Source organism: Emys orbicularis, chromosome 19 (genome assembly GCF_028017835.1).
Source record: "Emys orbicularis isolate rEmyOrb1 chromosome 19, rEmyOrb1.hap1, whole genome shotgun sequence".
Taxonomy (NCBI): Eukaryota; Metazoa; Chordata; order Testudines; family Emydidae; genus Emys; species Emys orbicularis.
Genome location: NC_088701.1, coordinates 14,354,803 through 14,379,231, shown reverse-complemented (window position 1 = coordinate 14,379,231; position 24,429 = coordinate 14,354,803). Strand labels below are relative to the sequence as shown.

The 24,429-nt window shown below is 50.1% G+C and overlaps 1 protein-coding gene and 1 pseudogene across 1 annotated transcript in view; one reads left to right on the top strand and one right to left on the bottom strand.

Moving 5' to 3' along the window:
- LOC135891918 (gametocyte-specific factor 1-like) overlaps window positions 1-19,264 on the bottom strand; it is a 30,551-nt gene extending 11,287 nt beyond the window's left edge. The window contains exons 1-8 of the mRNA XM_065419603.1: window positions 19,172-19,264; window positions 16,909-17,035; window positions 15,172-15,261; window positions 13,596-13,696; window positions 12,103-12,229; window positions 10,645-10,731; window positions 10,122-10,185; window positions 1,428-1,522 (exon numbers count right to left, since the gene is read on the bottom strand). Of these exons, the coding sequence (XP_065275675.1) occupies window positions 1,428-1,522; window positions 10,122-10,185; window positions 10,645-10,731; window positions 12,103-12,229; window positions 13,596-13,696; window positions 15,172-15,261; window positions 16,909-17,035; window positions 19,172-19,264 (784 nt within the window). The remainder of the gene's footprint in view (window positions 1-1,427; window positions 1,523-10,121; window positions 10,186-10,644; window positions 10,732-12,102; window positions 12,230-13,595; window positions 13,697-15,171; window positions 15,262-16,908; window positions 17,036-19,171) is intronic.
- LOC135891996 (patatin-like phospholipase domain-containing protein 6) overlaps window positions 1-24,429 on the top strand; it is a 536,125-nt pseudogene that overhangs the window by 104,477 nt on the left and 407,219 nt on the right.

Genomic DNA, 24,429 nt, shown 5'->3' with positions numbered 1-24,429 from the left:
GCACATCAGGGATGGACTCAGATGACTGAGAAGAATGCCAAGTCTTGAGCCCACACTCCCGAACAATGACAATAGACTCATCCATAGACACGGTTGTGCACAGACCCAGGCGTTTATATAGGGGAAATTTTCCAACATTTACTTCAGGGGGAATTTTGTGCCACAACACAACGCAGAATTTGCGCAGAATTTCATTTCCTCCCTCTCACAGCAGAATTGGTGCTGCAGAGCTGCTGGCTGTCAGTACCAGAGCCTGACTCTCCAGCTTGCAAATACATGACACTGCCAGGGGGAGGGGGAGGGGGAGGGGGAGGGAGAACTGGACTGTTCCGCACAGGTGCAGTTCCCAGCATGTCCTGAAGGAAGGAAATGGCGTGCAGGAAACTCTGTACAAGCCTGGGACCCAGCATCAGGCTGTTTCTCCCTCTGGATCCTTGGGCTCTTGGTGGTAGGGGGTGCAGGTGTCTGGGCTAGGGGGGTGCCCCACAGCTGGACTCTGGGGGTGTGGGTGTCTAAGACTGGAGGGGCAGAGATCTCTCCCAAGATGTGCCCAGCTGACATGTGTGACACAGTCAGACAGGTGCCCAACAAAAGCATAACAAAGAAACAGGAACTGGGCTGTCATAGGAGTTTCTTTGACTCTCTACTCCTGGGGGAATTTTTTTTGCTGGCTGACAGGTAAAATTCAAACTGTCAAAATAACAATATAATCACACCAAATAAAATATGCAGAATTTTAAAATATTGTATGCAGAATGTTTAATTTTTTAGCACAGAATTCCCTCAGGAGTACACATTACTACACCACTATGCGGGTGGCTTCCTACGTTCCAAATAACAATGGCCTTTTCAGTTTAGGTTACATCCCCTTGGAAGTAATACTGTTAGGTTTCCGTGGATAGACACACCCTAGCTATGAGATTTCAATCAGGTTTTGCAAAACCAAACCAAATGCTACAGCTGCTACACCTGTGTACAGCTTCCACTGACTCCAGTAGCAGCTATACCTGAAGAGCTACAACTGTGTTGAGCTCCACTGTGCCAAACTCAGACCTGTTTGTAAGCCTCGACTTTTGTTCAACCAATAGCGGTGAATAATAATCTGACATTTAGATGTCAGATGCTATAGTAATGGGGGCAATACATGGAGCCAGACCACCTTTGCCACAATGCCACCTACAGCGAAATAAAACCTGGACACAGAAGACATTCCACCCACCACAGAAATGCAGCTGCTTCTAGGGAGGACTGTGTTACAGAGCTCTCCATCTCCACTTGCTGATGGTGGGAATAAAAGCATTTCAGTTTATGTAGGAGAATGCTGACACGTGGAATAAAAATACAGAGGAAAGTTGTCCCGTTCCACTTTGAGCTAACATGTAGGTCCCAGCTTACAGCATGGGGAGACCACCTGCCTTTGCACTTACTGCTTTTCCAGGATAGGCTATATGGCAAGGACTTGGGTGCTCTCATGCCTGGCATTAGGTTATTCTTTGGTTCCATCACTACGCTGGACCCAGGGCTGAAAGAGATCAAATAAGAATTATCCTACACATGTGTACTTCTTTAGCAAAGTATCTTTTACTATAAATATTTGAGTATTTTTCTAACATTGAAGAAGACAGAGTATGTTAATTTAAACATGCAATCAGAACAGTTACTTCTCCTCGCAAAGGCTAGAGAAAAAGTGTAGAACATGTTGATGCCATCTACTTTTTGACTAAAATCCCCAGTTAATCAGTCATCCAAACAAGAAAGAAATAACACAAAGACAGCAAGAAAAATCAGAGTTAAAGCTTGATTATAAATATTGCCCTCAACTGTAAATGGCATCTCAGCACACATGCCCTAGTCGTCTCTATACATGCAGACGTCTAACAGTGAATGCCAGTGAAAATGAGGTAGGATCAGAGGCTAGAATAGGGAAAGAAAATTTTAAAAATTACTTAGACAAGTTAGAGGTCTTCAAGTGGGCAGGGCCTGATGAAATACATCCTAAAATACTCAAGGTGCTGACTGAGAAGATATATGAGCCATAAGCGATTATCTTTGAAAAGTCATGGAAGACAGGAAAGATTCCAGAGGACTGGAAAAGGGGCAAATATAGTGCCAATCTATAAAAAAAAAGGGAATAAGGACAACCTGGGGAATTACAGACCAGTCAGCTTAACATCAGTTCCCGGGAAGATAGAGAAAATAATTAAGCACTCAAATTGCAGAATCCTAGAGAAGAATAAGGCGATAAGTAACAGTCAGCATGGATTTGCCAAGAACAAAATTGTGTCAAACCAACCTAATAGCTTTCTTTGACAGGGTAACAAGCCTTGTGGATGGGGGAGGGGGAGGGGTAGATGTGGTGTATCTTAAGTTTAATAAGGCTTTTGATACTGACTCGCATGACCTCCTCGTAAACAAACTAGGGAAATACAACCTAGATGGAGCTCCTATAAGGTGGGTGGATAACTGGTTGGAAAATCGTTTACAGAGAGTAGGTGGTTCACAGTCAAGCTGGAAGGGCATATTGAGTGGGGTCCCACAGGGATCAGTTTTGGGTCCGGTTCTGTTCAATATCTTCATCAGTGATTTAGATAATGGCATAGAGAGCACATTTATAAAGTTTGCAGAGGATACCAAGCTGCGAGGAGTTGCAAGTGCTTTGGAGGATAGGATTAAAATTCAAAACTATCTGGACAAACTGGAGAAATGGTCTGAAGTAAATAGGACGTGCGACACTACACTCCATATTCCTCATAGTATATGACGCCATTTCTGGGCACCGCATTTCAAGAAAGATGTGGAGAAATTGAAGAGGGTCCAGAGTAGAGCAACCAGAATGATTAAAAGTCTTGAGAACATGACCTATGAAGGAAGGCTGAAAGAATTGGGTTTGTTTAGTTTGGAAAAGAGAAGACTGAGAGGGGACATGATAGCAGTTTTCAGGTATCTAAAAGGGTGTCATAAGGAGGAGGGAGAAAACTTGTTCACCTTAGCCTCTAAGGATAGAACAAGAAGCAATGGGCTTAAACTGCAGCAAGGGAGGTTTAGGTTGGACATTAGGAAAAAGTTCCTAACTGTCAGGGTGGTTAAACACTGGAATAAATTGCCTAGGGAGGTTGTGGAATCTCCATCTCTGGAGAGATTTAAGAGTAGGTTAGATAAATGTCTATCAGGGATGGTCTAGACAGTATTTGGTCCTGCCATGAGGGCAGGGGACTGGACTCGATGACCTCTCGAGGTCCCTTCCAGTCCCAGAATCTATGAATTGTAATATTATTAGGATATGATCATGGCATAATTATGAAGCATTTTGTACAAGATGGGTCATGTAAGGTGTCATTGGAAAAATTATGATTTGCATGCATGTATCATATTTGGATCTGAAGTTATATTTCAAATGGGCTTACTCTGGAAGACACCCACAGCCAGCCTTTCAGATACAACAATGAAGAAGCCAAAGAGTGCTAATGGCTCATCAACAGAGACAATGGGCTGTGGAATAGGTTAGCCTTCCTGTGGAAGGCCAGCCTGTAAGTTATGGCTGCTAGGACTCTGCAAGGGCATGTGACCAGATCACATGTCTCTGGACTCCATTCTGGGTACCTGAATTTTTCCACAAACTGGTTTGGAAACCAAGTTTGAAACAGAGTTCCCACCATATTAAAAAGCTATATAAGGCAGGGAGTGACATCGGTTGTTCTTCACTCCCCCACAACTCAACAACAGACAGAAGCTCCGAAAGAAAAAGTCTTGGAACGGGGTACGAGATCCCAAGCAAAACAAATGCAGCTTGTCCCTTAAGAATCTGCAAGCCTGCTTATATCGCCAGCCAGGGTGAGAAGCTGCTAATTCATATCCAATCTTTCTAGAATTTTAGGCTTAGTTTGCGGTTCTGTTTATTTACTAGGTAATCCACTTTGGTCTGTTTTTTATCACTTATAATCAAATCTATCTTTTGTAGTTAGGAAAAATCTCAGCCTGGTTAACACAAGTATGCATTGTCCTCTCCACATTGAGGGAGTGGCGAACTGGGTAATAAATTCATACTGGTTGGTGTTTTGATCAGGGCAGGACGGTACAGCTCTGGGGTCCCAGGCTGGGGGTTATTTTGGCTGTAGCCTCTCTATTGTTGGTTCATGAAGTGGCTGTCCAAAGCCTGCATGCAACTGCAGCTGGGTGTGTCCCTGCCTGTGTGAATGCTGGTGGGAGTGTAGGACCAGGAGTGGTCTATAGCCGGTCACAGCAGCACAGTGCTAAGAGGGAGCCCAGGCTGGTGAGTCAGAGGGCTCAGTGGAACCCCAGTTCCAGGTGGCACCCCCGGGGGAACCCATCACAGGATGAAATTCAATAAGGACAAATTCAGAGTACTCCACTATCAGTTGCACACATACAAAATGGGAAATGACTGCCCAGGATGATGAAGTACTGAAGAAAGGGATCTGGGGGTCATAGTGGATCGCAAGCTAAATATGAGTCAACATCATTCTGAAATGCATTAGCAGGAGTGTTGTAAGCAAGATGCGAGAAGTAATTCTTCTGCTCCACTCCATGCTGATTAAATGTCCAATTCTGGGTGCCACATTTCAGGTAAGATGTGGACAAATTGAAGAAAGTCCAGAGAAGAGCAACAAAAATGATTAAGTATCAGAGGGGTAGCCGTGTTAGTCTGAATCTGTAAAAAGCAACAGAGGGTCCTGTGGCACCTTTAAGACTAACAGAAGTATTGGGAGCATAAGCTTTCGTGGGTAAGAACCTCACTTCTTACATCTGAAGAAGTGAGGTTCTTACCCACGAAAGCTTATGCTCCCAATACTTCTGTTAGTCTTAAAGGTGCCACAGGACCCTCTGTTGCTTTTTAAAAATGATTAAAGGTCTAGAAAACATGACCTATGAGGGAAGGCTTGACAAAGCCCTGGCTGGGATGATTTAGTTGGGGATTGGTCCTGCTTTGAGCAGGGGGTTGGACTAGATGATCTCCTGAGGTCTCTTCCAACCCTGATATTCTATGACTAAGATTGAAAAAATTGGGCTTGTTTAGTTTGGAGAAGAGAAGACGGAGTCCTGGTCTACACTACGAGTTTAGGTCAAATTTAGCAGCATTAGATCGATTTAACCCTGCGCCCGTCCACACGACGAAGCCATTTTTGTCAACTTAAAGGGCTCTTAAAGTAGATTTCTGTACTCCTCCCCGACGAGGGGATTAGCACTGAAATCGACCTTGCTGGGTTGAATTTGGGGTAGTGTGGACGCAAATCGACTTTATTGGCCTCCGGGAGCTATCCCAGAGTGCGCCAATGTGACTGCTCTGGACAATGCTTTCAACTCAGATGCACTAGCCAGGTACACAGGAAAAGCCCCGGGAACTTTTGAATTTCATTTCCTGTTTGGCCAGCGTGGCGAGCTCATCAGCAGAGGTGACCATGCAGTCCCAGAATCGCAGAAGAGCTCCAGCATGGACCGAACGGGAGGTACTGGATCTGATTGCTGTATGGGGACATGAATCCATGCTATCAGAACTCCGTTCCAAAAGACTAAATGCCAAAATATTTGAAAAAAATCTCTAAGGCCATGATGGACAGAGGCTATAACAGGGACCAGCAGCAGTGCCACGTGAAAATTAAAAAAATAAAATTAATGGAGATATCCTATCTCCTAGAACTGGAAGGGACCTTGAAAGGTCATTGAGTCCAGCCCCCCGCTTTCACTAGCAGGACCAAGTACTGATTTTGCCCCAGATACTTAAGTGGCTCCCTCAAGGATTGAACTCACAACCCTGGGTTTAGCAGGACAATGCTCAAACCACTGAGCTATCCCTCCCCCCTACCAAAAAACCAAAGAGGCAAATGGCAGCTCCGGGTCTGACCCCCAGACATGCCGCTTCTATGATGAGCTGCATGCATGGGGGTGTTAGTTGGGTTTGTGCTGCACATTAACCCGAAAACCACAGCCCCTCCTTTTAAATGGCCAACCCATTTTAAATGGCCAACTCAACAGGTGCTTGGTATGGGAAATGAGGGTGCTGCTGTTTGAAACCATTCCCACACGTTATGAAGGTTGAAGAAGCCAAAAGCCTGTGGCTTCCCATGGCTGCCTGCAAGCCGAATTCCGTTGCCCGGCCCTGCGTGTGTGATCTCTCACACCAAACCGGCAGGCCCTCAATAGAAGAGGCAAAATGCGACCTTGTACCGAAAGCACATGTGCTATATAATGTTAACAGCTTGGTTCACCGTGAAAGAGTCTACCCATTGTTCTCTAAAATGTGTCTTTTCAAATACCTACTACTCTCCCTTTTTTTCCTCCCGCAGCTGCAAATGTTTCAACGCTCCCCCTATCATCTCCGTCCCAGAGGCTGGCGCAGATAAGAAGGCGAAAAAAAACGCACTCACGATGAAAATGTTCTCTGAGCTCATGCAGTCCTCCCACACTGAAAGAGCTCAGCAGAATGCGTGGAGGCAAACAATGGCAGAGCAAGAAGAAAGGTGGCGGGAGCAAGAAGAAAGGTGGTGGCAGCGTGATGAGAGGAGGCAGAACGCAATGCTGAGGCTACTGGAGGATCGAACTGATATGCTCCGGCGTACGGTTGAGCTGCAGGAAAGGCAGCAGGAGCGCAGACTGCCACTGCAGCCCTTATGTAACCAACTGCCCTCCTCCCCAAGTTCCATGGCCTCCTCACCCACACGCCTAAGAACGGGGGGGGGGGGGGGGGGGGGCGCCCCTCCGGCCATCCAACCACTCCACCCCAGAGGACTGCCCAAGCAACAGAAAGCTGGCATTCAATAAGTTTTGAAATACAGTGTGGCTTGTCCTTCCCTCCTCCCCTACCCCTCCCGGGCTACTTTGGCAGTTATCCCCCTATTTGTGTGACAAATTAATAAAGAATGCATGGTTTTGAAACAACAATGACTTTATTGCCTCTGCAAGCAGTGATCGAAGGGGGGACGTCGGCTGGCTTACAGGGAAGTAGAGTGAACCAAGGGGGCGGGTTTTATCAAAGAGAAACAATCAGAACTCTCACACCCTACTCTGGCCAGTCACGAAGCTGGTTTTCAAAGCTTCTGTGATGCGCAGCGCACCCTGCTATGCTCTTCTAACCGCCCTGGTGTCTGGCTGCGTGTAATCAGCGGCCAGGCGATTTGCCTCAACCTCCCACTCCGGCATAAATGTCTCCCCCTTACTTTCACAGATACTGTGGAGCACACAGCAAGCAGCAGCAACAATGGGAATACTGGTTTCGCTGAGGTCTAACCGAGCTTTTAAACATCCAAATGCACATTCTACCACCATTCTGCACTTGCTCACCCTATAGTTGAACTGCTCCTTACTACTGTCCAGGGTGCCAGTGTATGGCTTCATAAGCCATGGCATTAAGGGGTAGCCTGGGTTCCCAAGGATAACTATAGGCATTTCAACATCCCCAATGGTTATTTTCTGGTCTGGGAAGTAAGTCCCTTCCTGCAGCTGTTCAAATAGACCAGAGTTCCTGAAGATGCGAGCGTCATGTACCTTTCCCGGCCATCCCACGTTGATGTTGGTGAAACGTCCCTTGTGATCCATCAGTGCTTGCAGCACCATTGGAAAGTACCCCTTGCGGTTTAGGTACTGGCTGCCAAGGTGGTCCGGTCCCAAGCTAGGGATATGCGTTCCTTCCATCGCCCCACCACAGTTAGGTAATCCCATTGCAGCAAAGCCATCCACTATGACCTGCACATTTCCCAGAGTCACTACCCTTGATAGCAGCAGCTCAGTGATTGCGTTGGCTACTTGGATCACAACAGCCCCCACAGTAGATTTGCCCACTCCAAATTGATTCCCGACTGACCGGTAGCTGTCTGGCGTTGCAAGCTTCCACAGGGCTATCGCCACTTGCTTCTGAACTGTGAGGGCTGCTCTCATCTTGGTATTCTTGCGCTTGAGGGCAGGGGAAAGCAAATCACAAAGTTCCATGAAAATGCCCTTACGCATGCAAAAGTTTCACAGCCACTGGGAATCATCCCAGACCTGCAACACTATGCGGTCCCACCAGTCTGTGCTTGTTTGCCGGGCCCAGAATTGGTATTCCATGGCATGAGCCTGCCCCATTGCCACCAGGATGTCCAAATTGCCGGGATCCGTACTTGGAGAGAAGTCTGTGTCCATGTCCTCATCACTCTCGTCACCGCCTCCTCGCCTGCTTTTGCAGGTTCTGGTTCTGCACGTACTGCAGGATAATGCGTGAGGTGTTTACAATGCTCATAACTGCTGCGGTGATCTGAGCGGGCTCCGGGCTTGCCGTGGTATGGCGTCTGCAGGAGAGCAGAGTTGCAACGGAAGCGGTGGCTGACGATGGATGCCACGAGAATAGATATTTATAGAGAACAACGAGAGGACCTGTGAGGTGGATTCATGAGAGCAGGAGAGCAGAGTTGCAGCGGAAGAGTACCCGGAGCCCATGACAGACAACATGGAGAAATTCGCTATTGACACAATAGCAGCAGAGCAGAGATGCAGCGGAAGCGGTGGATGACGATGGTTAGCAGTCCTACTGCACCGTCTGCTGCCAGCAGCACCCAGTACACAACAGCGGCGGTGTCGGTGAGCTGAGCTGAGCGGGCTGCACGCTTGCCGTGGTATGGCGGCTGCGCAGAAAAAAGGCGCGAAACGATTGTCTGCCATTGCTTTCACGGAGGGAGGGGCAGCTAACGACATGTACCCAAAACCACCCACGACAATGTTTTTGCCCCAGAATTCCAATGGGCGGCAGAGACTGCAGGAACTGTGGGATAGCTACCCACAGTGCAACACTCCGAAAGTCCACGCTAGCCACGGTACTGTGGACATACTCCACCGACTTAATGCGCTTAGTGGGGACACACACAATTGAGTGTATAAAATCGCTTCCTAAAAAAATCAACTTCTATAAATTTGACCTAATTTCGTAGTGTAGACATACCCTGAGAAGGGACATAACAGTTTTCAAGTAGATAAAAAGGTTGTTACAAGAAAAAGGGAAGCGGCCAGCAGCAGGTCCGGCTCCTAGGCAGAGGCGTGCAAGCAGCTCCGCGCGGCTCTCGCCCACAGGCACTGCCCCCCCCCGCCCACCAGCTCCCATTGGCCAATGGGAATGCAGAGCCGGTGCTCAGGGCAGGGGCAGCGCATGGAGCCCCATGGCTCTCCCCCACCCCCAACCTAGGAGCCGGACCTGCTGCTGGCCGCTTCAAGGGCACAGCGCAGTGTCGGAACAGGTAGGGACTAGCCTGCTTTAGCTGCTCAGCACCCCCGACGGGACTTTTAATGGCCCGGTCAGTAGAGCTGACCAAAGCCGCCGCAACCCAGTGCCTTCCATTCCGTGACCCAGTTCTGGGTCATGACCCACAGTTTGAAAAGCACTTGTCTAGATAATACTTAGTCCTACCGTGGGTGCAGGGGACTGGACTAGATGACCTCTCGAGGTCCCTTTCAGTCCTATGATTCTATGTCACTGTTACGGGCTGTACAAGGCCATACCATGATGACCTCTGATTAGACAGGTAAGGCATAGTACAATGATCTGGTTGTTCAGGGGTGAGACAGAGATAATGACCAGACACAGTATGCTTCATTTTCCAAACTTGCATTGTGATTACACTTCACAAATAAAATAATTATTTCTGACTCAGGGCTCTAACTGCCTGCAAAATCTCCTGGCTGTTAAAAGTTACTTGCAGCAGCTCATGAGAAATTAGATTAGCGGTCAGAAGTTTAAGCCTAAATTGCCTAAGGGCTGACATCAGTCCGCATTTCTATCAAGCCCAGCATAACAGTTTAGTGTTTAACCCCCCAACAGATATATAACCAGTGGGGATTGAATCCAGGACCATCAGCACTAATAGTACTACAGTAGAACTAGAGGAGTAACCATTATCTGGTAGCAATAGTATGTTCTTGTACTCTCATATGGATCTGCAACTAAAAGGAGACAGGAAACACTGACCCAGAGGCATAGGAATGTTGATTCATGCCGGTGGGAACTCCCCCACCATCACCCCAAAAATAGGATTCATAAAGTAAATTGCATCTGCCCATCAACACAGCAGCATGAATTAAAAGTAGTTTGAAAGCACATCTTCTATGGAAAGCACGGTCACAAGAAATACACCTTTGGTTACCTGTTGTTTATGCCACTATTGAACGTGCCCCAAACGAACGTAGAATTTGATTGCTCCTGGATCTCTGCCAAAGGAAACAGACATCACTGTGGCTCAGTACTGAGTAACTTCTGCAAGCGTCATAGCAACATAAAATGAGAAATATGGCAGAGACGCTGCTAGGTTTACAAAACGGAATGAGAATTGAGCCAAGGCTTGGCGTAAGTGACAGCAAAGCAAACATTTCATTGAGAAATATAAAGTGTAAAGGTTATCATCAATTTCCACTTTCATCAAAGCACAGATGGTGCGACAGACTACATGGAAAACAACAGATGTTTTGTAGAGAATAGCAGGCATGTGGTAGAGCCTGTGAAGCAGGAGAACTTAATTTGTTCAGGGACAGTATAATTGGGTGTCCCAACACATGATCTGTGCAGAAGGATCTCTGGGACCTCTCTCTTAGTCCATGTCACTTCTTTGGGGGCAAGAAGAAGGGAATAGCAGGGGCTGACAGCCACCCTATGTCAACCTGCTTCCTCACCTTTATCCCAGTCTTCGTCACATGGGGGCGGCTGCCACATGCTGACAGTGTTCATTTTCTCTCTGTAGCAGTTATTCGACTGACTCACTTAAAGCAAAGAAGATTCTTAGTGAGAAAATCTTTTTGGATAAAATACAATCCTATTTTAGGGACATTAATCATGTTTTGACCTAGCTGCAGAATAGCTCTAGGCTTTGGAGAGGAGCAGCACACACTGGAAGCTGATCAGTACTCCCCTAGTCTTAGGAGCAAAACTCTTTAGGCCAGGGATGGGCACCTTGAAGGTAGCAAAGGGACAGAAAATCCACGAGAACCCTTTGGTGGCCCATACCTTAAGAGGCTCTATATTGCCTAACTCTGAAAGGTTTGCTACAACACAGAATGTTTGGCAGGCCAAATCAAATGATCTGGCAGGGTGGTTGCAGTCCCCCATTTGCCAATCCCTGTTTTAAGCCTTTTCTAAAGCTAAACAATTCTGCACACATTTTTCAGCAATGGTGCAGCTGCTTCAACATACGCATTGGGAGAGGGTTCAGGTGTGTTTCTATTGTCATGTCACAAAAATCTGCTCAGGGTTTTTTCACTACTATCATGCTCTAAGCCCCATCTACATTAACATGCACATCATTGCTAGCTTCAGTACAACTCTACTTTTGCCAGAGAACAGGTACGTTTTCCAGTTTTGTGATAGCCACATAGACATCAGTGGGGAGAGAAATTGGAACACGACCCACATAACCAAGTGATTTAGGTGCTGGGGTGACAGACCTGGATAGTCAACTCCTCGTCAGAGCCGACAGCATGGGCAGTGGTAGGAAAGCTTCCCCATAATTCCCTCCCCAACTTGCCCCACTCTGAACTGGAGGAACCCACCTTCAATTGGGAAAGTTATTCAGCCTCCCTGGCCCAGTCATGGCTTTTCTGCTAAGATAGTCAAGTAGGATGTAACAGAAGTGAGGATTGTTATGATCTAGACACTTGTCCATTAAGAACTGGACTGAGACCAATTTATTTCACACATGCCACTAGACAGGCTATACAGATTTTTGGTCACTATCAGGTCAGATCTGCATTGGAGACCCACCTCTCTCATGGCCACTATCTTTCCGCTCTAAGCGGTCCAGATTACTAACTAGATCTCATTTCAACACACACAGTTTATGGCACAATGTACAGTTCCCATTTTAATGCTAAAATCTCTGGCAGATAACACAAGTAATGCAAGCCAGTTGCCTCTCAGATGCTTAGGAGAATTTGCATGGACACAGAATGAATGAAACTCAAGTCTCCAAGGGCTCCTGCTGTTTCTGTATCACATAGCACTACAGGTAAAGGGTTGCTTATGGAATAATAGAGTATCAAAACAATCTTTAACAGCCAAAATTAAGTTAGAACACTGTTAGCCCAAGAGTTCCAGAAGTGACTTTACAGAGCCAAAGGAATCTAATATTTTCTCACCAATGTCTTGCTCAATGCAGCTTTTGTCATCACAGCTTGATATATGATGGCTGATCTCATCTCTGGGAACCAGATGGCGGGCATTAAAGGGGCATGTGGCTAGCTGCTTTGCAATATCAGGGTGGTTCTAGAGAAACAGAAAAAGTACGTGCTATCTCACTGAATTCATCCTAACCCTTGTGTTTTCTAGTCACTAGTGAAGGGTTTGTGCAATCTGCATCCTGAAATAGGTTGAAAAAATGTAAACAAGGAAAGCCAAAACTCAGCTCAGGTCCTGAGCACAAATGCAGTGTAGAAACAGCAAAGCATATGCATCCTTTAAGATACAGGCTATGTTTGTTCATTTTTACATTTAAACAACACCCTGAATTTATCTGATTGAAGATCAGCCCCAGAACAAACACAGTGAAACTGTTGCAGTGTCATCACTGGCATGGTTCGATGCACAGATGAAATTGCCCTAAAAAGCTACACGGGGAGTAAGTGCCTTGAAACCCTAAATAATTCAGCCACTTTATGTTTAAATTAAGTGAGCGACAGACTAGAGAACAAGTTCCTGCCTGCGCTAGAGCTTAAGTCTTTGCCGTTAATGTAACCCTCCTGAAACAGGAGGGAAGTTACTCGAAGTTCCAGCTGAGGCCACATCTATATTGGGAGCACTTTGCCAGTAGAGGTAAAGAAGAGCACTACTATCCCCCCTGAAAGAAGAAACTTTACCCTTAGAAAAGAGCAAGACGACAGAGAAGAAGAACACACACTGCTCAGGCCTGCTCTGCATGGCTTTTATATTACTATAGCTATGTTGGCTAGGGATGTGATTCCTAACCAATACAGTTATACCGGTACATCATCTTAACATGTGGATGCAGTTATACCAGTACAACTAATATACACTAGCACTGGAGGATACTGCCTGAGAGGACAAAAGAAAGGAGCAGCTTCTCCTGGTAAATATATAGCATTCTAGCCCAGGATAGAAGATTGAGAAGAGAGAAAGTTTCAGACAGACGTACACTGAATAGAGTTATTAGCAATATAAAAATAGATGTCTTAGCAGCTGCACTGCTCTAATTGCAAAGTCAAGAATTAGCTGCAACATCAGATCATTTCGGCTTTGGTCAGCCAGAAGGCATCCATACAACGCTGGCTGCATTTGCTCCATGGCCTGAAGTGGGAAGTAAATACCCTGTCCCATGAGTGAACAGTTGGAAGAGAATAGGATCCCGTCACTGACCTAGGTATTCTGAAGAACCTGTATCACCTTTCTTCGGGGTAAATGCACTGATCTGAAGTGCATTACTAAATAAAAGCATCCAGTTCATATTAAGTGGTAAATGGATGACAGAGATATAAAGACGGCTTCTTCCAGCCTAATAGCAAGTGAATGCATCCTTCTAGCAAAAGGCAACACAGCATACTGAGCTCACCATGCATTAGCATGTACAAAAATATGATTTCCCAAGTGCATTAGAGACCTTAACATCCTGTCCTACCTTCCTGCACTTTATAAGATGATAGGGAAACCGACAGGCCCTGATTTGATGAGATTTATCATATGGACATTGTATTAACTTCTCTGGATCCAAAGCATCAACTGGAAGAGAAGGAATAAAAAGATCTAAGAACATCAACAACACAATTAACAAGTGTGGAAACATACTAGGTACTGGACGTTTCCTCTAATGGGGTTAAGCCATCAACTTTTAATAGCCGAGACAAAAATGTAAAATTGCTAAGTTGGCACTCATCGTGTACACCCAACCAAATTCACTTTGGACTTTTGGTGAGTGGAATATTAAATTAAAAATGAGGAAAGTGCAGTCAGTAGTGCAAAGCGGCCAGTATATATCAACGAGTAACTTATGCAGAACAGTGAGCTGGAAATAAACACATTACTATAAAAACCCTTGAAGCTACCAAATTAGCTAGTGGTATAGTAGTGACATGCTAAGGGTCAGCAGAAGCACGGCATTCTGAAGTAAATCCTTTTGCATTTACCTTCATACTCAAAGGCAATCTCTGCTGGAGTAAGAAAAATCAAACATGTCTGGAGTTAAGGCTGCAATTTGCACTACAGTGCACTTGGTCCTGTAAAGTGCAGAGGTTGGCAGGTGCTTAGGGTGACCAGATCACGGACAGGAAATATTGGGACGCGGGGGGGGGGGGGGGGGGGGAGTAAAAGAAAAAAAAAGCCGTTTTGCAGGTGCCGGGGGAATTACCAGGCCCTGGCCGCGCTGCGACCCCGCCCCCCCCTCAGGGCCCCGGCACGTCCCACCGCCCCGCGGGGAAGGATCCGCTGGAGCTAGAGGCGCGGGGCTCCGGACCCTGGCAGCGGCGGGGGAGAGCGGCTCAGGGCCGCGCGAGTGGGCACGTAAAGTTTATGGGCTTGGGGGGGACCCCGGCCGGCTCCTCGCCCCTGTAGGGGGGTAGCGTCCCCGCCCCGCGCCAGCACGTGTCGCCGGCCGCCGCAGGCCAGGTAAGGAACCGAGTCCCTCCCTCCCCCCCGCTCCTCAGCTGAGCGGCATTCCTCCTCCCTCCCTCCCAGGCTTGCAGCTGGAATGCCGGCACAAGCCTGGAGGGAGCAGGTGGTGGTCGGCTTCCGGTTCCTGGAAAGCAAACAAATTACTCTGGAATTGAAGTCACTGATTCTGAAATACTCAGGGAATTGTCACTGAACATCAGTCAGCTTCCATGTGCAGACAAGGTATAGTAGTGACTGGTAAAGCTAAAGGAGCATCGTGTGTGGTTTCATGCTCTAAGGCCTGGTCTACACCTAGGTCGCATCGGAGTGTGAAAAAATCCCCCCCCCCCCCCGAGAGAGATGTAGCTAAGCCAACCTAAGCCCTGGTATAGACACCAGTGGGTCAATGGAAGAATTCTTGCACTGATCTAGCTGTCTCCTTGAGGGGGTGGATTAAACTTCAGTGACTGAAAAACTCCTTCCACTATTGCAGTAAGTACCTACACTATAGCACTTGTAGTGTAACCATAGCCTCAGCCAAGTCCTGTGAGGCATAGGTACCACATGCCAATGACATCAGAGACAACAGCTTCTTCACCAACACTAACCTGCCTCCCAGTCCTCTTGGCAGGGGGGACACTGCCAGGATCTTGGGGTCTCTTTCAGTTCCTTCTTGGGACTGAAAGTCATTGATGTCCCTGCAAGCAGAGGAGACACGTTACAGGACTTGGAAGGAAGAGGAGAAGCAGGGTAGCTGGTCTAGGAGTGAAACATGGTTCTCTAAGTGGATCATGGCTCAGTTCTGTTAGCCAGAGGACCAGCATTACAGGGGGTCAAAGGCCACATTTAACTGGAGATGCTCCTTAGTTGGGGAAGATTCTCTGAACTCTCCTCAGAGCCAGGCTCAGGTCAGACTCAAGTGTGTCCAGGGTCTCTGCTCTCCTGCGCTGGCCCCAGCTCACTCTAGCCAGCTGGACAGCCTTTGTTCCCCAGAGCACAAGCTCATCCACCCTCAAGTTCCTGCCATGCACAGAATGGAGAAGCCTTTAAAAGCCAAACACCTTGACAAGCTGAGAAGTGTTGGCTCCTACAACCCTAGCTGGGAAGACCAGAGAACTCTCCACAATCACCCTGACATTACACAATGGGGCCAATATGGTTCCACTGCTATAAACAGGGCTCACGCAGAGCTGATGCCATCAGCCCTACAGGGCTCAGTACACACACTGATCTCCAGAGTTCTCATTACAGCTGTGGGGCCAGGTTCTCATCACAGCTGAGACAGGAAAACCAAGGAAATGCGAGTTTCCTGTCCGAAAGCAGGACAAAAAGTAAAAGCCACCACACAAAAACAAAAAAACCCACCAAGTTTATCAGCTAGCCCCCCCTCCCCCAATTTGGTTCAACTGAAAGTGTTTTGTTTTTGACTATTTTGATTAACTAAGATTAGTTTCAAACTGTCATTTTGAACCAGAAAACTGGATTTTCTTATTTCAAGAGTCAAAGAATGGGAGTAAGATTTTCCAAGTTGCAGTGTGTGTCAAAGCCCAAAGAACCCTTTCCCATGAGGTGTTCATGGAGATCAAAGAAGCATTTTTGTCAGAAAACACTGAAGTTCCCCACTGGCTCTCCTCAGCACCTAGTTAGCCATTCAGCAGGGCCCAACACCCTAAGCCTGGTGTTGGGCACTTCAGAAATGCTGGCCCCTAGTGCTCCGCTCTCTGGATGCAGGTTTGCAGGCCAGCCCCCCTCCCCCAGGAGATGTTAGGAGAGCTCCCGCCCCAAATGAGCAGACGGTAGAGACCAGGACTCTTCAGTGATGCCAGGTGACCTGCCCCCTGCTGTGCCAGGCAGTGAGCACACCCCCCAGCTAGCCATGAGGCTACTTCCTGAGCCAGCTGTTCATCTCCTGCAGGCTATGGGCACTGGGGAAGGAAAGGGATTTCTAGCCAGCTCCTGCAGAATCTGTCAATGAAGGAAGAGCAGCACAAGCCCAGCCTGTTCTATGCTGGGATGTCAGCCACTAGAGCAAACTCTGCATGTTCACAATTTATACCAGTGCAGCTAAGCCAGCACCTGCTGCTGCTGGTACAGAGGGATGTGCTGGGCGACAGCACTCAGCCTTGCTCAGACCAAGTGCACCTACAGTAGTTGTGATGAGTGCAGGGGATGCACACATGAACTACAGATTGCTCGGGGCTTGCGTTGGTGTCCAGAGCAAAATGCCCTAGAACAGACTCCCTTGCAGTCTCCCTAGGCTGGGACAGGTCAAGTCAGTCAGCAGGAGCAGGCATGTATTAAAGCAGGTGTGCTACCGCCAGCTCCCCCCACTCCCCCAAGCTTACCACTGAACAGCTCTGGCGCCCTGTTGTCTGTGCAGGTGGAGATGTGCAGCTGGAGCTCTCGCTTTGGGACTCTGTGGCGAGCATTGTAGGGGCACGTGGCCAGCTCTTTGGCTCTTTTCTTGTTATTCTGGAAGAGAAGCCACAAGATGCAACTATGCAGAGACAGCAGGGAGGTACCGTCATGGGTTCTGCTCACTGCTTCCACAGCTGCTTGTAGGGGGAGGCAGCTGAGAGGATCTCTAGGGATGCATCAGAGCCAGAAGGCTGGCGAGCTGGAAACAAATCATTGACTTGTCGAGTGCTTAATGAGAGAGCACCCCTCAGTAGGTCCACACGCTGCAGCTGGGAGCAAGCCTCCAGACTGGACAGAGACTTGAGCTAGTGGTGCTCGAAGTAGCACACTAAAAATAGTAGTGTGGACACGATAGCATGGACTGGTGCTTGGGCTCTCAAACCTCCAGAGTGAAGTGGGCTTAAGAGCCCAAGCCACACCATCCACATTGCTATTTTTAACTGTATTAGCTCAAGCCCCACTACTGTAAGCCCATCTACCTGGGCCGTGAGACTCTCCCCTAGCTGCTGCGTAGACATACCTGTATGTGCAGGAAACCTGGTGCATCTGCAGCAGTGCTGAATTTCTTGGGTTTGATTCTTGGTTGCTCCAGCCCAGGAGGAGGTGGGGAGCAGAACAGGGGGACTGTCTTCAGGCTACCTTAGCTCTTCCTAGACTTGGGCTGAGCCACTCCTGCCCTTGTTGCTGCAAATTAGAGCAACCTTTGGGCTGCTCTGACTTATGTGGCTCTACTTCTCACGGCCCTTGGGCAGCAGAGCATAGCTATAGCACAGATACTCTAGCTACACCCAATGCAGCCACAACCTGTCCCCTACGTCGGGGCATGGCACTGGGCTAGCTTGGAGCCTGCATCCAACCCAGGGAGGCCCCTCTGCAGGCTGTTGTCCCAGGAGACCATTTCCACACACTTCAGGTCCTTTTGTGCAGCCAGAGTATTCTAAAGGGACATTAGTGTAACCTCACTAAGGCACCAGGGCCCCTCAGTGACACAGGGCAGACTTGGATTCAAGCTGCCCTGAAGTTCAGGAGCTTTTGAAGCCTGGGTATCTCCAAGGGTTAACTCTGCAGTGAAGACGTAACTCAGGTGATCAGCATTTGGGCTGGCCTAGCTCAGGTGAACAGCCAGACCAGAGCCCTGCCCAAGTTGCTGGGGCCACACTCACTTATGCAAGGCTCTCAGACTTCAGGGGGGAGGGGGCACAGAGGAGGGGGAGGAGGTGTAGCTGCTGGCTCTCAGCTGGGCTGCTCTATGTTCCCCCCAGTGAATTGTGGGACAGCATTAGAGGACTATCAGGTTAAGTCTGGATCTTCAGTGCAGATTAGGCAGATTACCAAGAGAAGCAATCAGACTCTCGCCTACTCCAGCATGGGCCAAGCACCACCACACATGGGCCAGAGGGTTTGTGTGGATGGACAGGAGCCAGGGTAGGGGCAACACCCGAGTTAAATGGGTAGTGAAAATAAGCCCCAAGTGTGAGTTTCACATAAATGTAGATCTAGTCCATCCCCTGCACAGAGTCAGGACCAAGTGTTATAAACACCTGGGATGGGCTAGATCTTAAAAGTCTCCCTAGATAATCCCTAAATCTCCCTTGCTGCAATATAAACCTATTATTTCTTGTTCTGTTGTCAGTGGATAAGGAGAACAATTTATCACTCTGCTCTTTATAGCAACTATTACCTACTTCAAGACCTATTGCCGCCGCTCCCCCCCCCCCCCCCGCCTTCCTCCAGACTAAACAAACCCAGTTTTTTCAATCATTCCTTGTAGGTTATATTTTTTAGACCTTTAGTCACTTTTGTTGTTCTCCTCTGGACTGTATCCCATTTGTCTACATCTTTCCTGGAGTGCAAGGCCTAGAACGGGACAATACTCCAGCTCGGGCCTTATTAGTGTTGAGTACAGGTGAAGAATTACTTCTTTTGTCTTGCTTACAACACTCCTGCCATTACATCCCAGAATAATGTAATACTATTGCAAAAAAACCCCAACATTGTGACTCATATTTAGTCTGTGATCTACTATAACCCCCAGATCCTTTTCTGCAGTACTCCTTCCTAGGCAGTCATTTCCCATTTTGTGTTTGCACTGGAGGCAGAGGAAAATAGTTTGCAGGGAACAGAGACAGGTGGCCATCTCCTCTCTGGGCACCTCAGACTCTGTCCCACTGCGTAGCTTGCTCTTCTTACCTCTCCGCATTTGACCAAGTGGTAGGGGAACCTGGAGGCTCGGATCTGGTGGTTTTTGTCATAGGGGCATGGGATGAGCCGCTCAGGATCCATCACACCTGCACAACAGAAGGCACACGATACACAGATAGTGAGGCCAGGAGGAGGGGTAGACTGCTAGGGGTGATGCCTTCAGCAGCTAGCACCCCCATATTGAAGGCCCAGTTCTCCCCTTCCACACACAGCTGATCCCAGCAGAGAGCAAAGGGGAGCCCCAGCACTGTTTATGTGGCGCTTGGGCTGTTTCTGTTCCCAGTGTTAGAAATTTGGCCAGAGGGTACAAGTGATGACCTCAGGCATGGCATGGCTGTGGCTTGGCCAGTAAGCTCTTAGCGTTTCAGTTGGCAGCACATGGAAGCAGGGAACTGTTAGTCCTGCAGTTAGAAACAGGCAAGAAATGGGGGGGAGGGTGTTATCAGGGTTAAAGTAGCACCCAGTGTGCAGTGGGAACTTTCCTGACACTAGGACAGTCTCAGGTGATAGAGGGAAGGACGGACACACACACACACACACACACACACTTGAGGAAAATTGGGTCTTTAAGATAGACTTTAATGTGGATGGGATCAGGGCCTTGAGGGTAAGTTCAGTGAGATCACACCTGGTAACGGCCTCCTCCAAGCACTCAGAGACCTTGAGATTTTAAAGAGTAATAAATGATAGGATCAGAGACTTGAAGGATCATGTTTTCAGATTTTATCTGCAACCACAATGCAAGCAGGGAAATGTGGGGAACTTTCCTGGCTGCTGCACTACCCCAGTGGAATCAGACAGCAAATGGATCTGAGTCCTCGCTCCCACTCCCTTTACCCAGATGCCCGCCTGACCTGAAGGCCTCCCTTTCTGCTCTCCCATGCAACAGAGTCCTCGTAACCCTGACAGAGCTGGGCCCAAGCTCCCTGGGAGGCTTCACCCCTAGTCTTGTCATGGTCTTTTAGGCCAGGGTGCCCCCCCTCCGGGGTGCTCTCTCCACACCAGCCACTTCCCTGGTTCAAACTGAATAGGATTTATTACACAGCAAGGAACAATAAGAAAAATAATGCAGAAATGGAAAGTCGAAGACACAAGGACCCCACCCTGTGACACAGGGACACCACAGCCAGCCATCTCTGTGGCTTCAGGGAAGTTCACAGCCTGTTCCTCGCCCATCCCAGGCCTCCTCGCCAGGTCCTGGCTGCGCTGCAATGACACTGCGGGTAGACACTTGCTCTGGCGGTGGCCATGCACCCTCAGGCTCTAGGGGGCAGGACCTTGCTCCCCAGCATCGCCCCCCGTTGGGGTCATGACCAGTGATGAGCTGCCAGAATGTTAATAACCAGTTCCCTACCGGGTCTTTGGCAGCACTTTGAAAACCCGGAGCGAGTGAAGGACCCGCCGCCGAAGTGCTGCCAAAGACCCGGTAGGGAACCGGTTATTAAGTGCCACCCGGAGAGTACAAGTCCATGAAACCCCACCCTACCCGCCCCCCAGGGCCCCACCCCCTACCCAACTTGCCCCGCTCCCTGTCCCATGACTGCCCTGACCCCATCCACCACCACCCCCGACAGACCCCCAGAACTCCCACGCCTACCGAACCCCCCTGTTCCCCATCCCCTGACCACCATCCCCAGAACCTCCGCCCCCTCCATGCCCTTATCCAACCCCTCCTCCTGGCCCCGGCCCAGCCCCCTTACCATGCTGCTCAGGGCAGCGTGTAGGGATGCTGCGCGGCTCGCTGGAGCTCGCAGCCCTACCCCCTTACCATGCGGCAGGAGCTGCCCAGGAGCAGTCCAGAGTGCTGGCGCCAGGCTCTGCGAGGGTGGGGGAGCCTCCCCAGCCGGGAGCTCAGGCGGGATGGACAGGACGGTCCCGTGGGCCCGAGTTTACCCACCCCTTTACCAACCGGTTCTAAACCGGCTTCTAAAGTTAACAACCGGGTCGCGCAAACCAGCTCCAGCTCACTACTGGTCACGACCCACCTCCAAGTCCGGCCTGCGAGGCTTCGCGCCTGGGGGGGGGTGTTTCCCTGCGCTGGGCCTGCTGCCCCCTCGCTCTCCCCAGCCGCTCATCGCACCCAGCTCTGGTGTTACTGATGGCACAGCCGGCATCTGCAGCTCCCCCTGCCTTGCCTCTGGCCCAGCTCCGCCCACTGCTCTCCCCTTAGCTCCGCCCTGCGCTGGCTCAGGCAGCTCCAGCTCACACAGAGGACAGGACCCCAAGCTTGACTCCCTCATTGGCCCACCTGCCCTGTTAATCAGGCTGACCTAGAGCATTGGCCTCTCCCGATTGGTCTTGAGGACTGTCAGTCTCAGGATCTTGATTTCTCATTGGCCCTTCCCTTGGGTACTGGGAGTGGCCAACCCAGGAACCCCAGTGAGGGGCCAGCTGCCCCCTTACAGCAAGGCTAGGCCTTAGGTAACTGAAGACCAGCAGCATCCTCCCAGTGTCACATCTCCAGGAGCTGGGGTGTTAGCTAGACACCAGGCTCCATAGATTCAAGGCAAGAGCCACAGGCCTTGGTAGCGTTGCCCACCCGCCATGGGGACGGTGCAGGAGCTGGCAAAGAGCCGTCCCAGACACACCGGCAGGCGGGCAAGGCTGGGAGCATTGTTATCACCAAGAGAGATTGACACTTCAGCTGGCACCCGGCTGGGGATCCAGACAGCTGTTGAAGCGTGAGGGTTTGTCTTCACTACAAGGTCTATAGCAGTCTCTCTCAACCTGCAGCCCAATCAGCACAGAGAGCTGCAGCCCATATGTCATCCTCAGGGCCATACAGGTAGTATTGGACGTGGCCCAAATAACACATTGTGGGCTGCATATGCAGCTCACAATAGGTTGAGAAGCACTGGTCTATAGTAGCGTAGCCACAGTGCTGTAATTATGCTGGCGTAACTTCATAGCTCAGAAACAGCCTATGCTGTGAGAAGGGCTCCTCCTGTCACTGCAGGAAAGCCACCTCCTCCAGCACCTTCGCTGCTGTTTTAAGTGTAGGCCACACCTCAGTCTCCAGTCTGTTTCCAAGTGGAGAGTGTTTACAGAGTGCTACGTGCTGCTTTCTGCATGGTAAGGACTCCTGAGTATTCTTCAGAGACACGGGGTGGGGCTCAGCCCTAATATGTATGCAAAGCACCAAGAGAACTTTGCTCCATTTGAGCAGTGTTGCTTGGCTACACTGGGAAGCTGACTGTCAGGACTAGTCTAGTGTTATACTATACTTATACCCATGACTGTCTCTACTTTCTGCATGGGTGATAGACCCTCACCGCTTGTCGGCTGTATCCTGATCCCGCCCACCGGTTACTCCCCCGCCCATTGGGGACATTGCAGTCTGTATATATTATGTGTGCTGCCCAACCCCAAAACACTAACATCCCCCCTATACTCTGTATGTTACCCCCAATGACCAATAACTGATGCCTCAAATTTTCTGTACTGTTTATTTTTCAAATATTCTTTATAGCTATGCCTGTCAATGCCCATCCTGGGCTAGTGGCATTTCACAGCCACTTCACCTCAATGCCTGCCTGCAATGGCACAAGGGGCCAGGCAAGGCAGATCAGGTCCCCAGTGCCTTACAGCAGTAGTTCTCAACCAGGGGAACAGACCCTTTGGGGGGCCACCAGCAGGTTTCAGGGGGGGCACCAAGCAGGGGCAGCATTAGGCTTGCCGGCACCCAGAAAGCCAAAGCTCCACTGCACGGGGCTGAAGCCAGGGGCTCCAAGCCTCACCAACAGGGGCTAAAGCTGAAGCCTGAGCAACTTAGCTTCATGGGACCCCCTGTGGCATGGGGCCCTGGGCAGTTGCCTGCTTGCTAAGCCCTAATGCTGGTCCTGGCTTTTATATGTAGAAAAACAGCAGGCTGTGGAGTTTTTAATAGGATGTTGTGGGAGCCTCAGAAAGAAAAGGTTGAGAACTGGTGAGGCCATGTCTGGAGTATTGCGTCCTGTTTTGCCCCCCCCCCCCCCCCCCCGCCTACACAAAGGATGTGAACAAATTGGAGAGAGTCCAGCAGAGGGCAACAAAAATGATTAGTGGGCTGGGGTACATGATTTATGAGGAGAGGCTGAGGGAACTGGGCTTATTTAATCTGCAGAAGAGAAGAGTGAGGGGGATTTGATAGCAGCCTTCAACTACCTGAAGGGAGGATTCCAAAGAGAATAGAGCTAGACTGTTCTCAGTGGTGGCAGATGACAGAACAAGGAGCAATGGTCTCAAGTTGCAGTGGGGGAGGTTTAGGTTGGATATTAGGAAAAAACCATTTCCTAGGAGGGTGGTGAAGCACTACTGGAATGGGATACCTAGGGAGGTGGTGGAATCTTTAAGGCCTGGCTTGACAAAGCCCTGGCTGGGATGATTTAGTTGGGGTTGGTCCTGCTTTGAGCAGGGGGTTGGACTAGATGACCCTGATATTAGGGTTACCATACGTCCGGATTTTCCCGGACATGTCCGGCTTTTTGGGACTCAAATCCCCGTCCGGGGGGAAATCCCAAAAAGCCGAACATGTCCGGGAAAATCTGGTGCCGCTGGGCCGGGGCCGGGGGCCGGCGGTGCCAGGCAGCCGGGGGTGCCGGGCGGCCGGGGCTGCCGGGCAGCCGGGGCTGCCGGGCTGCCGGGGGTGCCGGGCGGCCGGGGGCCGGCGGTGCTGGGCGGCCGGGGGTGCGCTGGGCCGGGGGCCGGCGGTGCTGGGCCGGGGCTGCGCTGGGCCGCGGGCTGGGGCCGGGCCGGGGGCTGGCAGTACTGGGCCGGGGCCGCGCTGGGCCGCGGGCTGGGGCCGGGCCGGGGGCCGGCGGTGCTGGGCCGGGGGCCGGCGGTGCTGGCCCGGGGCCGGCACCCCAGGGCCCGAGCCGAGCCAGGCTGGAGACGCTGGGGCCAGGGCCGGGGCCGGCCGCCGGAGGGGACCAGACTGGGCCGCACCGCCTCCCCCCACCCCCCCAGCTTACCTGCTGCCTGCTTCAGGCTTCCCGCGAATCAAATGTTCACGGGAAGCAGGGGAGGGGGCGGAGTTGGGGCGGGGACTTTGGGGAAGGGGTGGAGTTGGGGCGTGGGCGGGGCTGGGGGCGGGGCCGGGGCCCCGTGGAGTGTCCTCTTTTTGGACACTCAAAATATGGTAACCCTACCTGATATGCTATGAACTCCTGCCTTACAGGGTCAGCACAAGGACCTGGCTCATAGAGCTAAGAAGCCCAGCACACATACTGCAGCATTACAGCGAGGAAATGGGGACAGGAAGCACCAAG